This window comes from Carya illinoinensis, chromosome 1, assembly GCF_018687715.1.
Source record: "Carya illinoinensis cultivar Pawnee chromosome 1, C.illinoinensisPawnee_v1, whole genome shotgun sequence".
NCBI lineage: Eukaryota > Viridiplantae > Streptophyta > Magnoliopsida > Fagales > Juglandaceae > Carya > Carya illinoinensis.
Window position 1 is genome coordinate 52577042 of NC_056752.1, and position 14244 is coordinate 52591285.

Here is a 14244-nt window from a genome sequence, read left to right on the forward strand (position 1 = left end):
TTATATGATAAGACTTATCTTATTATTATATTTGATATTATTAGGCAAATGTAAAATAATTATTTATTTATCTCTAAACTATTGAGTTTATTTAGGAATCTTAAAAGTTGTTTAAATAAGTCATTGTGGTAAAAAATTGAGTCTAGAAGGCTCTGTATTTATCCATAATGAAAGTTAAACAGAGATCAGTTATTGCAAAAGAGTGTTATCACGAAATGTCAGTAATTCGTCAGGAGACATTCTCGCAATAGATTCTATCCGTCAGTAAATCTTACTTTAACTAAAACTCTTTTCAGATTGTCTATTTAAGAGATCCTATTGGTTAGAATTGGTAGAGATTCAGATCTACATGTTTTCTAGAATACTTTTTAGTGCATATTTTGATGAGAAAATTCCTTATTGAATTTTTATATTTGTGATCTCTTTGAATGTGATTGTACTTCAAGTGTGAAGAATCATTGATTGGATTTCAACCACTGAAATGAAAGAAAGCCAATAGTTTGAAGACCGCCAGAAGTTCTGATTACTACTGTAGAAGACAAATAAGTTATTTGTTTGGACAAATAAGATAATCAAGTTACAAAAATTTTATAATTAAAAATTACTTGTAATTGATTTTTAAACAATAAGATTGACTTTCCTAAATTTGACTGTCTTGTAAGATTTTACTTTTAAAAAATTCTTTAAAGAATTTCCCTTCTTAACCAATCATTATGTCTTACAAGTTTGATTATTTATTTTAAGTATTTGATTTGTTATATAATATTTGATAATTGAAATCTAACCAATTTGTTCAAGAAAATTAGTAGACAATTTTATAATTTTACAAGAATACTTGAAAATTTTCACTCATTATTTGAGTAATGCTACGTACAGTCACTTTTGCGTACTCCCTGCGCACTCCACTGATATGATTGGTTGGATTAATTTTTTTTTTAATATCCAACTAATCATATCACTGGAGTGCACAAAAATGACTGCACTTAGAATTTTTGAGTAAATAATGACCAATTAGACTGCACTGATATTTGATACCTATCACATAATTTATAGTTCAATGATTCGTAGCAGAGATTGAGAGCAAAAGACATTCTTTTTCGAAGAATTTCCTTCCAAAAACTAAATTGACCTTCAACTATTAATACTACTACAGCATTTACCTTAGAATTTGATTAAAAATGTCAACTCTACACATTTTGCAGCGTCCGTCCTTCAGTAAATTACATGTCGTGACCCGCAAACTGCATAACAAGCAAATGCACAAGCAGATGATATCTTAAAGTTGAAGTCTTGAGATTCGATAGACCTACATTGCTTATAAACAAGCAAAACAAGCCATGTACAGCATACCTGAATTCGAGACGGGCCAGCAAGCAAGCATGTAAAAGAACTTCTCACTGGCAGCTGCTTGATCATCTCTGGGCTTGGTCCGAACCAGAAGCTCCAACTGGAGAAGTAGCTGGCACACTGCTTGCTGACCCATTCTCAACAGGTGGGGGAACACCCCATTTGCCTTCAGATTCAAGGGGTTCAAAGACATGAACCCCCCCATCTGACAGCCCTAATGCAAATTGATTTGGTTCTTGTGGATGTGCGGCAATCACAAGTGGTTGTACATTAGAACTGCTGCATTGAGTAAACGAAGGGTCATAATCTACCACTCACATAGGTAGGTAAGTGCAGTCAAGTTTCCCCAGCCAAACTAGCAATTTCTACCTATCAAATAAGTAATTGCAGAAAAAGATGCATATTGAACTGAAATTATTTGGCGTTGGACAAGCAATTTACCAGTTAAAAGATAGGCTTGATCAAAATTTTAAATTTAGATGCCAATGCATAGAATTTGACATATTTTGGAGCCTCAACTTCAGCAGTCTAGTAAATTATCTAGGGTTAAAAATATTGAGGGAATGAAACTTTTTACCACAACTACGACTTGTTCTTCACTTTGCACCCAGAACCATCAACTTGTAAACCTTATTCTGACAGTCAATCCTCGGTTGTCCGTGGATTCAATTATCAAGAAGTATATTCACAGCTTATTGTGCCTAAGTTTCAGTTTGCACCCCAAAACACCTATTCCTTCAATGTGTACTGTCGCTTTAGATCGACAGTTGCAATTATGCCATGGGGGCAATTTTTTGTTCATATGAACGGTGGGGGTGCAAATTGAAAATATATATAGTTTAGGGTCCAACTTGAGACTTTTGATGGTTTGGGATGCAAATTCAAAAACAAATGGTGGTTTGTGTAGTTTTCCAAAAAAGAAAAATATTCTGAAAGTTTCAGCTGAACACGTGTGCATGGAATAGTTGAGTTTCGATAGAGATATGTGAGACTTTATTAAAGAATCTTTTAGTGCATAGGGCTCAAAGAAGTTTTTGACCGATATTTTTTCGGTCTCACAAAAGTAGGACCCAATTATCTAACATGACCAAAAGATTGGTTGGGCAGTGGTATGGTGAAAAGGTTCTGTCCATTATTATTACAATTAGCAGTATATTTTTAGTATGAAGAAAATATCTGCACAATATTTCTAATTGGTATGGATATCCTACACAGTCGAGGAATTGATCCAAGTGTCAGATGCTGAAAGGTTTAATTTCACCATTCAGATACACCAAGGAAGTGAACAATAACAGCACAAAAAGATGAATCTAATCTAAGCAAAGCTGGAATTTATCTGAAATGAACCTCAGTTGGCTTGGCCTAGGTAAAGTACCTGACACTAGAAGGAAGATAAGCAGAAGGATTGATTCGACATCGTAGTCTGAGATTTGCAGCAGTAAACACACAGACTGTCGCATCTAAGAAGCTGGCATATATCAACTGGCTATCACATGAGAATGTTGCATGAGAGATGGGGGCAGATTCACGTGGGACCCACTACAGATAGAAGAATTCATATTAGAACAAAAAGAAGAGGGAGGGAAGAAAAATGTTATTTCCAAAATATAAAACACTGGATATTAAAATACCTGCTTGACACATTCGAGTTTTGTTGTTTCATATATGGCAAGCTGAGTTTCATGTGCAACCAGAAAATGTATCTGATCCTGATGGAACTGTACACGAGTGTCTGACTGTCCAGGAGTCCTTCCAGGTGGAAGCTGCAGAAATCTAGTCTTCTGCTTTTCCCATCCATCAGAGCTCCATACACAGAGCTGGAGAAAGTATTGTACCATTTATGTGAACCAACATAAAAATCCTTCTAGAATTGAGAATTATTGATCATGCCCAATTCAAAATATATGAGTAATTTGTTGATAATAGTACCTCGAACTTTAATGATTGTTTGGAAAAATCGAAGATACGGATAATTACAGTAAAAAATAAATAATGCATGAGTTAGTTAAAGCATTGCATCTCAGACGAAATAAGCATGATTGTTATCTTGAAATTATTTAAAGATGCGACACAAATAAGTTGAAACATTGATTAATCCTTTGATCGTATAAAGGCTGAATCAGCAGGCCTTTTAGAGAGCAGTAGAATCAACCTTTAGCTCTGCCTTGCTGAAATCTAATGATGCTTGCAGATTCATTACAGAATGAGATTGGGGACTTTGATTAGGTTGAATCAAAGTTCACAAGTGATCTGAAATGCAAGACCAAACTACAAAACACATCTGAATAAAACAATTATTACCTGAGCATCCGCTCCAGATGAAACTAGAACATTCAGTACATGAGAAAAGCCAAGGCCAGTTATTCTTTTAGAGTGTCCTTTAAGCTTGCTCTTAACCTGCATCAAGAAAATTAAAGTAAATAACATTTCAAACCATGAATTCTATTGTGACAATATGCTGCATCATACTTCATCTACGCGAACATTGTATATCTGAATTGTGGAATCATCCATGCCAATGGCAATAATGTTGTTATCTTGAGGATGGAAAGCAAGAAATGTTGCTGCAGGTGGTGGTGGCATGAAAGTTGTCATTGTCTGCGGTTACCAAAAGAAACTGAAATTGGTCAGAATGAAACAAGAAAATAAACTTAAATGCCACACAGGACTTATGGCTTACCTTAAATGTCATCATATTGAACAAGGAGATCTTTCCTCCAGATGCCGACATAACATAAGAATCATTCTTGGACAAAGCAAAGCAGGGCACGGCCTCTTCAGGACTAGTGTCAGAAACATCATTGGTCATTAAAATTCCACTTGATGGTTGCCATAATTGGGGTAACACACTAGCAGTTGCCTGCAAGATAAAGCACCGTTTTTGTAGATAAAATGTAATGAGTTTCCTTACGTCTATGATGAAAGAACCACTAAGGGTTGACACCTCATACCTTTCCAGAAGTACTACGATCACTTCGTTGCCATTTCCAGAGCAGATGAATGGCATTTGATGCTAATGCCAGAACGGCATTACCTGAATTTGTATATATTAACCTTGATATCTGTAATAATCATGGAGGAAGCTAATGAGGATATTTTGTTGGAGACAGGATGGAATATGATAAAAATTTATGAGTCAAAATGAAGTTGAAAGTTCGATCTAATACAGGGTAACAGGATAGCCAATATACAAAAACGAAAGGCCAGGTATATTTAGCAATCACATAGGTACAAACGGAGATTTTTTACTGTTTAAGATTATAGCAAAATGAGAGTTCAATAGAATATGTCTATTTATCCTGAAATAACCATTATAAATTACAGCAGGCTAAAAGTTGAAGAAAAATTAAACAGCTGCATAACATTTAAATGCCAGACAGCTTGAGATCCCATTTTATGCTTCTTGAATTCAATTGCCCTTCTAATTTCTAGTAATAAACAAATGCCGAGCAGCACCATAACCTACTATAGATGTTCTACAGTTCATGAGCCTTTAGTTAATATGAATGTCGACTTTCTTTTCAATTTAATACTTATTTGTACCAACTTATCATCTTCAAATTAGCACACAAGTAGATTTAGCCCCAATATGCTGACTTCCTCAGTTGGAAGTATATTAAAATTAACAAAGTCAATCCTCCTTAGTTAATTAATCCTCTTGATCATGTTATCATGCATGGCATTGAATTAAGATTAAAACTACATTTTTTTCATCAATAAATATAGTGCTTCATCACTGCTTTGTCCACCCCCCCCCCCTTTTCTCTCTCTTCTTGTTTTTTTTTTCCCCCCTCTTGCTTGTAGATCATTCTTTCTAGTAGTTTTCCTCTCCTAGTTCTTATTTCAGTATCTACAGTTTCATATTGTACCAATCACATATTTTTCTTCTTTTATACCACATCAAACAACTCTTCTTTTTGCAAACATTATATCATTCCTACTGAATTTTTTTCTCTACAAATCCACCTATTTTGTGCATAACCTTCTTACTATAGTTCAAACTCTGGTAGAATGATACACCTGAACAAGCCAAGGACAATCTCTGTGCTAACTGGATCTTAACACTCGGTTGTTTCTACCTAAAAGTATTGAGAAAAGTAAATGAGGGATTTGGCTCCTCTCCTGCCTTTGATGGAGTCTGATAGGTGAATTGCCGGTGTCTAATCAAGACCAATGGCCGTGACTCACTTGCCAGTCCACTCCGTTTTCAAGGCAAAGGGAGATGAAGCAAACTGTAAATGATCCATTGAGTTGAAGCAGATGAAGCAGCTTTTGCAAGGCAAGATGGCTTGAATGTGAACTTATGTGTATGCTAGGCTAAACTGGCCAATCACAAAGCATTCATCAATTGAAAAGTACCAACTTTATTCTACTAATCGTATGTTATTGCATGCCAGGTATGCTTGATTAATTATTCGAGTCTTTAGGTAATTACACCTACAAATTCATCATCAGTTGCACTCACAAAGTTTATTCTCACTAACAAGAAGATTACCATGCTATCCAACTAATATTTATGTACTTTAAGGAGTTTCGATTAATGAAAAGAGCAAGAGTAATGTAGCTAAGTGCACAGAAAGACACCACAAAAAATTTCATAATGCTTCTAAAGCTTTATTTGAAATAAGCAGCAGTTTGTGTGCATGAAAGAATGTAGTAAGCACGGCACATATCAATAAATTGTAGAAGAGGAACACATTGTTGCTGAACGAGCTGAAGTGCCTTAGGAAGAAGAAAGCCAGATTGGCAACATAATCAAACCAATGTTATGTAAAATAATCTCCCAAGAATAAAGCCAGTTAGCAAATATCACACCTTAGTCACTCTTAGGTTTTCAGGAAGCCTTAAAGACCGGCATTGAGATGGTTCATTGATTTCAGTGAGCTTCCAAATCTTGGATTTGTCATTAGATTCTTCTGTTATTCTAGGTTTCACATCCCCTAAGTTCCGGACATCCCCATTCTGGAAATATTAATGTCAATTTAATATATATTAGAAGAATAATAATAATTCATGATACAAAATGCATTTAAACATATATGAGAAAAATATGATATCGATATTTTCTGTGATTGAATAGTAATTTCTATCCAAACTATGACAAGCAGAAAAACTATGATGGTCCAACTTATATAAATTTTATATATGAAGCGGGAAAAGTAAATGCCACAAACCATTCCAGTAATAGCAACCATAGAGGCACCTCTGTCTGCAAGTCCAGCACTAGTCACAGCAGCTGCAGCTGAAATTGGGTTTATTGTCGGCTGTAAGAGATGTCACGCATGGACACAAGATTAGTTCATGCTGAGGTAAGGCGCCACAATAACTAATGATCTGATAAAGCTACCTTTGTCACAGCTTCAGATGCTCTTGAGGCATCATAAGAAAGATTTTCAAAGGTGCGTAACAACCTACTGCCATCTGCATTTGCCAAAATCTTAATTCCATTTTCACTGGTAGAAACAGCCAAGAGATTGCCATCCCTGTTGAAGCGGATACGTGGGCTTGCCTAGGAAGTAGAAAAGGAAAAATTGAGCAACTAATATTTCAAAGGGACACTTTCAATTAACAGTAGTCAAAAGTTAATGGACTTACTGGGAGGCCTCCTTCGGCATCAACAGTAGTCAAAAGTTGAACGTTGTCCATATCCCAGAATTTGATAGAGAAATCATCACCAGCAGCTAAAAACCGGTTTTTAGTTGTATCAAATTGCACAACACCCAAAGAACGCTTACGGAATCCTTGATAGGTCCTTTTCACTGCTCCTTCACTTTCATTCCATTCAACAATAAACGATTCCCCATCTTTACTTGTCCCACATGAAAAGAGCCTGAAATTTCCACAAACCACCCACGCAAAAAAATAAAATAAAATAAAATAAAAAAACAAATAAACAGAGAAAAACAAAGGTTATAAAAATAAAACCCTATTTAGTTGACCATGCCCCCACCAAAGAGCAAAGGACAAGCAGCACCAACACAACAGGTCCATTTTATTACCTAGTACCATCAGCACTGTAAGCCATTGTCGTGCACCAGCGACCAGGAGCATCATAATCAACTCGAGATCCCAAGTGGTCATACAACCATGCTTTTATCTTTCCATCCAGTGCAGTTGAAAAGATAAACTAAGCATAAAGGCACAAAAAGGATGTTAGGAACAAATATACTGAGACTTAAGGAAGAATCCATGAGAGGAAGGCCAAACCAATAACCACAATAAGCTCAAAGCATTCAACTAAAACAATCATAACAAAAAAAATCATAAATGAAAATGATACCTGAATGTTTTCCTTATAGTGAGGACAGACAGAAAAAACAGGAGCCTCATGACCTTCAAAAGAATACAGCTTTGCACCAGTAGTAGCATCCCACACCTACAATTACCAAACAAGATTAGGAAGGAATGGCAAATTTACCTCCACTCAAAACATCAAAACAACCAAACATGCAACAAGACCAACTGACCTTGATGGTCTTATCGTCACCACAGGTTACGACACAAAGTTGCTTGTTTGGGTGGGAGAATGCTATGTCATTTACTCCGCCAACATGAGCATCAATCTATATCAGCAAATTTAGAGCAACTTTCAGTATAGCATCTCAAATACCACAGAAGGTAAAGTAAATAAAGAATGAAATGGAAAAATTCATATTAGATATACCTCCAGGTGCTGCTGTATGTTATCATTCCCATGATAAGAATATATTTGAACGATGTGCCTGGAGTATGCAACTCCTGTAATTGGAATAGAAAGAAGACATCATCTAATTGTCCAGTTCGCCTTTAAGATATATATTGGTTGTGTACATGAAGCGAAAAACTCCAATGTATTAAGCATACCAAACAAAGAACCGTCAGGGCTCCAAATCACACGGTTAACAGATACACCAGGATCTTTAACCAGAGCTGCCTGAAATCCATCAATATCAGTTCCAATTACTCTACAATTTTTTTATCGGTAATCAAGTTCCAATTACTCTACTATTATAGGCATCAAGGATAAAGCACTAACATTAACTTGTATCATTAATGAAAGAAAATAAGAAGGGACACACCTGCAGAGGCACTGAACATGCGCTGAGATCCCAAACTTTGAAATTCCTCAAAACTAACCGCTCCCTAGAACCAACTTCCCACAACCCAATGTCCCCAACATTGGTACCAACTGAAGCACAACATGCAAAATATTCAATGCACAATCCCTAAATAAAACACCACACACTTGAAGGAAGGAAATATAACATTTACAACACTTGGTAGCAAGCTTATATGTTTATATATAAAATCAAGAGGCTTTAAAAGAGAGCCAACCAAGAAGTAAGATTTGTTGAACAGGATGAAAATCCATGCTCATGGGAGATGACCCTTGATTTAAGGTCCGAGCAACAATTTTTGGCAAGTCATCGGGCGCATTGAATGGCTGACCATGACCATGACCCTGGAATGTTACTGGCAACACATTAACGGGCAGATTAACCTGCACACATGAACAGTAATCAATAAATGATGAGACTTGGAAAGAAAAATATGATTCTGATCTGGCCGTCCGATAATTTTAGACCACTCTGAAACATCAGACTATTTTACTGGAGTCCATCATATGAATGCACACCGATTGATTGTATTCTAGCATTCCAATTTTCTCCTCATTGTAATTTTATTAGAGAAACCTTTTTTATCGGTAGTACTTTTATTAGAGAAATCATAATTATCTCAACATGGAATTATTACAATGAGAACTATAATGTTGAAAATGCGATTAAAGTTACTTTTTCACTTGTAATCATGGACAATTATTTTTAACATCCGAAAAAAGGTTGAAAATAATTTAGGGACATGAAGAGTTATGTGAAAACATGATTTCTCAACCCAATGAACAAGAATATGTTTGCACAAGTTTTTTGATAGATAATCAAGAAGTTATATTTATAGAAATAAAGCCCAGGTACATAGGTAGTATACATGAGAAACTACATTTGCACAAGTATAATACCTCATCAGTAATCCCCATTGGTCGAGCTCTTTTAGAAACATGATCAGACTCCCCAGATGGGTAGTCTAGTGAAGGGTTAGTCGGAGGAGTCCTTGGATGCTTCAAAGCAGCTGTTCACGTCAAAGAAACACTTCCATAGTTAAAATTGGAACCATAAACAACATCTTATATCTGGAAAAAAAAAATTGTAGATGTACTTGGTAGCTAATACCTAAACAAATGAATACAATACCTGGGATTGATGGAGCACCAAGACCAATAGCTCCTCCAGAAACTGCTGGATGAGTTACAGTGGAAGGATTGGACATCCAACCTGCAAGGGGCGTTGGCACAGGTGCTGGTGCAGGTTGGAAAGGCTGAAAACATATGTTCAAGAAAATTAATGAAAGGCTGTAAAAATCCAACTATTGCAACCAATCAATATGTAACCTACCCCATGTGCACCTAGATTAGGGAAACCCCCAGCTTTTGGTAAGGATCCAAGCAGTGGATTGTTTGCAGGTGATGGAGCACGTGCACCATTTGGTTGTGCACAAGAGTGATCCACGAATAGGGTTTTTATATCTGGATTTGGCCTAGGGTTTTTACACAGTTGGTGCTGCCAATTCAAGCTGCAATTTACAATGATAAATCAGATTGTAGAACTTAAATCAGATTGTAAGCTTACACTAGCTTATGACGAACAGTAATGTTAATGAAGTTTCTCTTAAATTAATATAATTCCGAGCACCCTAAACTCTTGGCATCACTGGAAAGTTGATTATTGTTGCATTGTTTATCCCAGCATTCATGGCACAGTCCCAACTTACAGGGTAAGATCAATCATAAAAGAAATGGTCAAAAGATCATGATCATTAGCTAAAATTATAAAATAGTCATTTCAAATGCCATTCAAGAGACATGAAGACACCAAAATAAGTTCATTGCCAAGTAAAACCACCTCAAAGTCAATTTGAAGCTAGCATAAAGATATTCCATTTAGACGGAAGAATAAAGCATCTTTAAATGAGTTACCTTTGGTTGATGAGAGTCCGTAACCTTGAATTTTTAAGGTTTGGGAATTGCAATTTGTCACGGAATAAAGGATTTGCTTCAATTAGTTTCTTAAGCTCCACCAACATGATTGCTCTGGCAGATTTGGTATCTCCATATTTGGAAAGTTGCTCATTTTCTCTGTTGATAAAACAAACCCATTTTAACAACATTTTCTATAGTTGATTTCAAATGTAAGGTGCAAGACTTGAACACAAATTCATCATACCTAAAATTCTCCAATGTCAAGAGCTGAGTGATTTCCTTGAAAAGCTCTTCATTAAATGTGGCAAAAACTTTCAAATCCTTTACTAATATATCCACAGCCTTGGAACGATCATGCCTATCAAAATTTAAACAGTCTCATTCACATGCTATATGCCACAGAATCTCAAAAGACAAACAATCACTTTTCATAAAACCGACGCTTAGATAATTAATAACCTAAAACTTGAAAGCTTACTTATCCAATGCCTCAAGGTACTTTTGCTTCCTTATCTCAAAAAAGATTTTCATTGAGTACCGATTGTCGTCCACTTTTGTGAACCCGGAAAGGTATTTCTCAACCTCCTCCCAATTCCCATTTTGCACCTCATCCTCAAAATACTTCATATTAAAGAAAAACCCAGATTCCTGCTCAAGCCTATTTCATAAACAAAGCAACTGATGAGACAAAAGTACATAATCAATTGTTCGAAATCACTTAACAATAAATATAAAAATAAAAACAAGAAGAAAGCTAAATTCTTAAGTAGCTTACTTGTGAACAGTCTCTTTGAACTTTTCCTCATCGAGGAACTGTAAAATCAAGAATACAAGCTCTCTACTAAGCGACGACATGGTAGTCGCCCCGTCTTCTTCGATTCAAAAAATTCGAATCACCAAGAACGGCACTAGATCTGAAAAAATATCATAAGCGACAGATAAATCCGTAAAGGGTCCATCTCTGACTAGCTTAATTATTGGAAAAGCAATAAAAAAAAAAATAGCACATAGATTCAAATCTATCCCCTGAAATAGATCAGTCAACTACCACCCATCGGACAAAAAAGAAACCCATTTTTGGTTGGAAAATACCGACATGGGTGAAGCTTAACATCGGGTTAAAAATATTTTAAAAAAATCAAGGGTGATATTTTTCACGGAAGAGAAGGCTGCTTTTAGACCATATGGGCATCAAAGATGCAAAAGCAAAACCCCCACCCCCCCGGGAAAAAATAAAAAGGGTTAAAAAACTGCAGACTTTAAAGTTAAAGATTCTAAGTTTCAGAGAGAGGTTGAGAGAATTGAAGGAGGCCCTTACCTTGAAAACCAACGAACACGAGCGCACAGAAGGGAGAGCTAAGAGAAGCTTTTCCCCCTCTAGGAATGGAATGGTATGACGCTCTCTCTCCCCCTCTCTCTCTCTTCCTTTCTCTAAAAACTCGCTCTCTCTCTCTCTCTGTCTCTCTCTAGACAATTATATAATGAGACATTGAGCTTTCAGAAATGGGGATTTTATAGGAGGCAGACAGATAAAGCACTGATAAGCAAGTGGACATATCAACTGATACGTTCCTCCACATATCCAAGTTATGGCGATACGTCAACTTGATTATCTATAAGTCCAATCAGGACGGGTCCCACTTAGCCGGCTAGACATTGTCGAGGTCATCGGCTCGGAATCTCTAGCTGACAGCTGTCCCTCAGCTTGATTTGGACCGAGACTTAAATAAGAAAGAATGGACTACATAAAGTACGTACGACTACCCTTCACTTGCTGCGGTAGATTTCAACCACTGAAATTTTATCTACTTACCGAAACCCATCCAACGGTACATAAACAAGGTAGAGGAACACTCGAGAAAAAATTGAAAAATGTCCGAGAAAGCGATTTTTACTGTGTCTCAGATCCCTCATGAAACGACAAGCTGTCTCGGACGAGTCCCATAAACTTCGACCCCGGGAATAGCCACAATATTACTCTCGTTGCCATTGTTCCACTCACGGTAGTTGTACTAAACTACACATAATTATTACCATCTATCACGTGATACAGTAATACCGTTCATGATTGCGATACTAAACGAGATACTCGGCGGTAAATAATAAGCTACTTTATCGTGGCTGAGAATTTTGAATATTTTTTAAAATTATTATTGGAAATTAAAATGTTATTGTGTATAGATTAAATTTATTAAAAAGATTTATTTATTATTTTTTTATCATCTTTTCATTATCTCATGATATAATATTAGATAATAAATTTATAAATAAAATATAATAAATTATTTCTAGTTATCTACTATTATATTATAAAATAATAATAAAAATTAGTAATAGATCATATTATTTTATATAATATCGTATTTATGTGACATCATTTAATTTAAAATATAAACTATTCTTATTATTTGTCATGTCAATACTATCACGATGCAGATGTTACATTTAAGATGATATGATATAGAATTTTGCTGTTTAAATAGAGGAAAGGCCAGGAAATTATTAGGATGGTGTTGAGTAAGATGATTGATGATGTCTTTCATTTCACCTAATGGATTTATGTGGAGGCCCCACTTGTCACTTTGTAACATGAATGCAACTCAGCCTTTTATTTTAAATAAACAACTACCTACTACCAAACAATGCACGCATATTACACGTGAGTGTAACTTTTGTGTTTGCTTTTTTGGCATATACTCGCGGTACTATATAAATTGTCCGTATGTATATTAGCAAGGGAAATGGATTACAGGCGTGTCATGTCGATCGAAGATATTGTGTCTTTATTATAATTTTTTTTAATTTTAATATAAAATCTAATAATATTAAAAAATAATATTATTTAACTTTTATCTCAACTTACTATCTAAACGAGATAAAATTATTATTTTTAATAAAGATAATTTATGTAAAAAAAATTCATTTTTATCATTCTTTTCATTATCATTCTTTTGATATTTTGTATTCAATATTAAATAATTAATTTATAAATAAAATATGACATATAATCTTGAATCATTCGTTATTACATCATGGAAGAGTGGGTGAATGAAGTCGCTATGATTGACTAGCTTATTAATATAAAGTCACCTATTTGAGTTATTGTTGATTTAATGCTAAAGGAATAAGCTTAATTCATGCCATTATCATTATTAATCAATTTCCTACTAAATTATTGTTACGATTAAGATAATGTCATGACTCGGTGTTTCTTCAAAAAATACACCTACGAATCACTTCAATTTGACCGTATAATATTATCGGTGGACGACTCTTCTTACTTACGTGTTAAGAGTATTGCTACATTTATAAAAGAATTACATAAATATAATTTTGCAAACTCATGTAACTTTATTTAATTCGTTAGATTTATTTTATAATAAAAATAATTTTATAATCTGACGAATCATATTAAATTATGTTAATTTATAAAATTATTTTTGTATAATAACTTTGTGACTAAAATATTTTCTTTATTAAATGTGATCTAAAGAATAAGTAAAGGTAATATATAGATATAGAAAATGATAATATATAGATATAAAAATAATAATATAACTATCAAATATGTTTATCAAATTTATACTTATATATTTTTATTTATTATTTTTTAATTTTTAAAGAAATAAATATTAGTAAATTTATATATTTTTAATTTTTTAATAATTAAATATGTTTAAAAATTAATTAAAAATAAAAAATATTTATATTAATATAAACATTTAATATGCACATTTAATACTCATTATAGCATTGTACTTGGAGAGGTGTAATTATGTACGTGGAAATAATTTCCGTTGATTGCAAAAAAGGTGTAGATTGTAGTGCAAGTAAAGGGCAAGTTGGGCAACAATTTTCGGTGCAAAAACTGGATGCTCACGCGC

General features: G+C 34.6%; 1 protein-coding gene across 2 annotated transcripts; it reads right to left on the reverse strand.

Moving 5' to 3' along the window:
• Positions 1 to 1001: 1001 nt before the first annotated feature.
• On the reverse strand, positions 1002 to 11843 carry LOC122284621 (protein TOPLESS). 2 transcript variants are annotated; one of them, XM_043095306.1, is made up of 27 exons: positions 11679 to 11843; positions 11136 to 11274; positions 10839 to 11018; positions 10605 to 10718; positions 10358 to 10516; positions 9777 to 9954; positions 9576 to 9699; positions 9344 to 9453; positions 8662 to 8827; positions 8406 to 8515; positions 8191 to 8260; positions 8012 to 8085; positions 7815 to 7910; positions 7628 to 7723; positions 7347 to 7474; positions 6943 to 7177; positions 6695 to 6856; positions 6522 to 6611; positions 6163 to 6309; positions 4299 to 4409; positions 4028 to 4207; positions 3817 to 3945; positions 3649 to 3744; positions 2979 to 3164; positions 2723 to 2886; positions 1351 to 1623; positions 1002 to 1241 (listed from the first exon to the last, which is right to left on the reverse strand). In XM_043095306.1, exons 2-26 carry the CDS (start codon positions 11213 to 11215, stop codon positions 1413 to 1415), a joined length of 3396 nt encoding a protein of 1131 aa, XP_042951240.1. In that variant the 5' UTR covers positions 11216 to 11274; positions 11679 to 11843; the 3' UTR covers positions 1002 to 1241; positions 1351 to 1412. The 2 variants fall into 2 exon arrangements, with proteins under 2 accessions (XP_042951240.1, XP_042951239.1); XM_043095305.1 differs by having other exon boundaries at positions 1351 to 1626.
• Between the last annotated feature and the right edge of the window lie 2401 nt (positions 11844 to 14244).

Bases quoted from the DNA above. Each gene is read 5' to 3' on its own strand.
- LOC122284621 (XM_043095305.1), bottom strand. From the start codon at position 11,215: ATGTCGTCGCTTAGTAGAGAGCTTGTATTCTTGATTTTACAGTTCCTC. The intron at 9,955-10,357 runs GTAACTCATTTA...TGTAAATTGCAG, and splicing joins CGGACTCTCATCAACCAAAG to CTTGAATTGGCAGCACCAAC. The intron at 2,887-2,978 runs GTATTTTAATAT...TTCTATCTGTAG, and splicing joins AACTCGAATGTGTCAAGCAG to TGGGTCCCACGTGAATCTGC.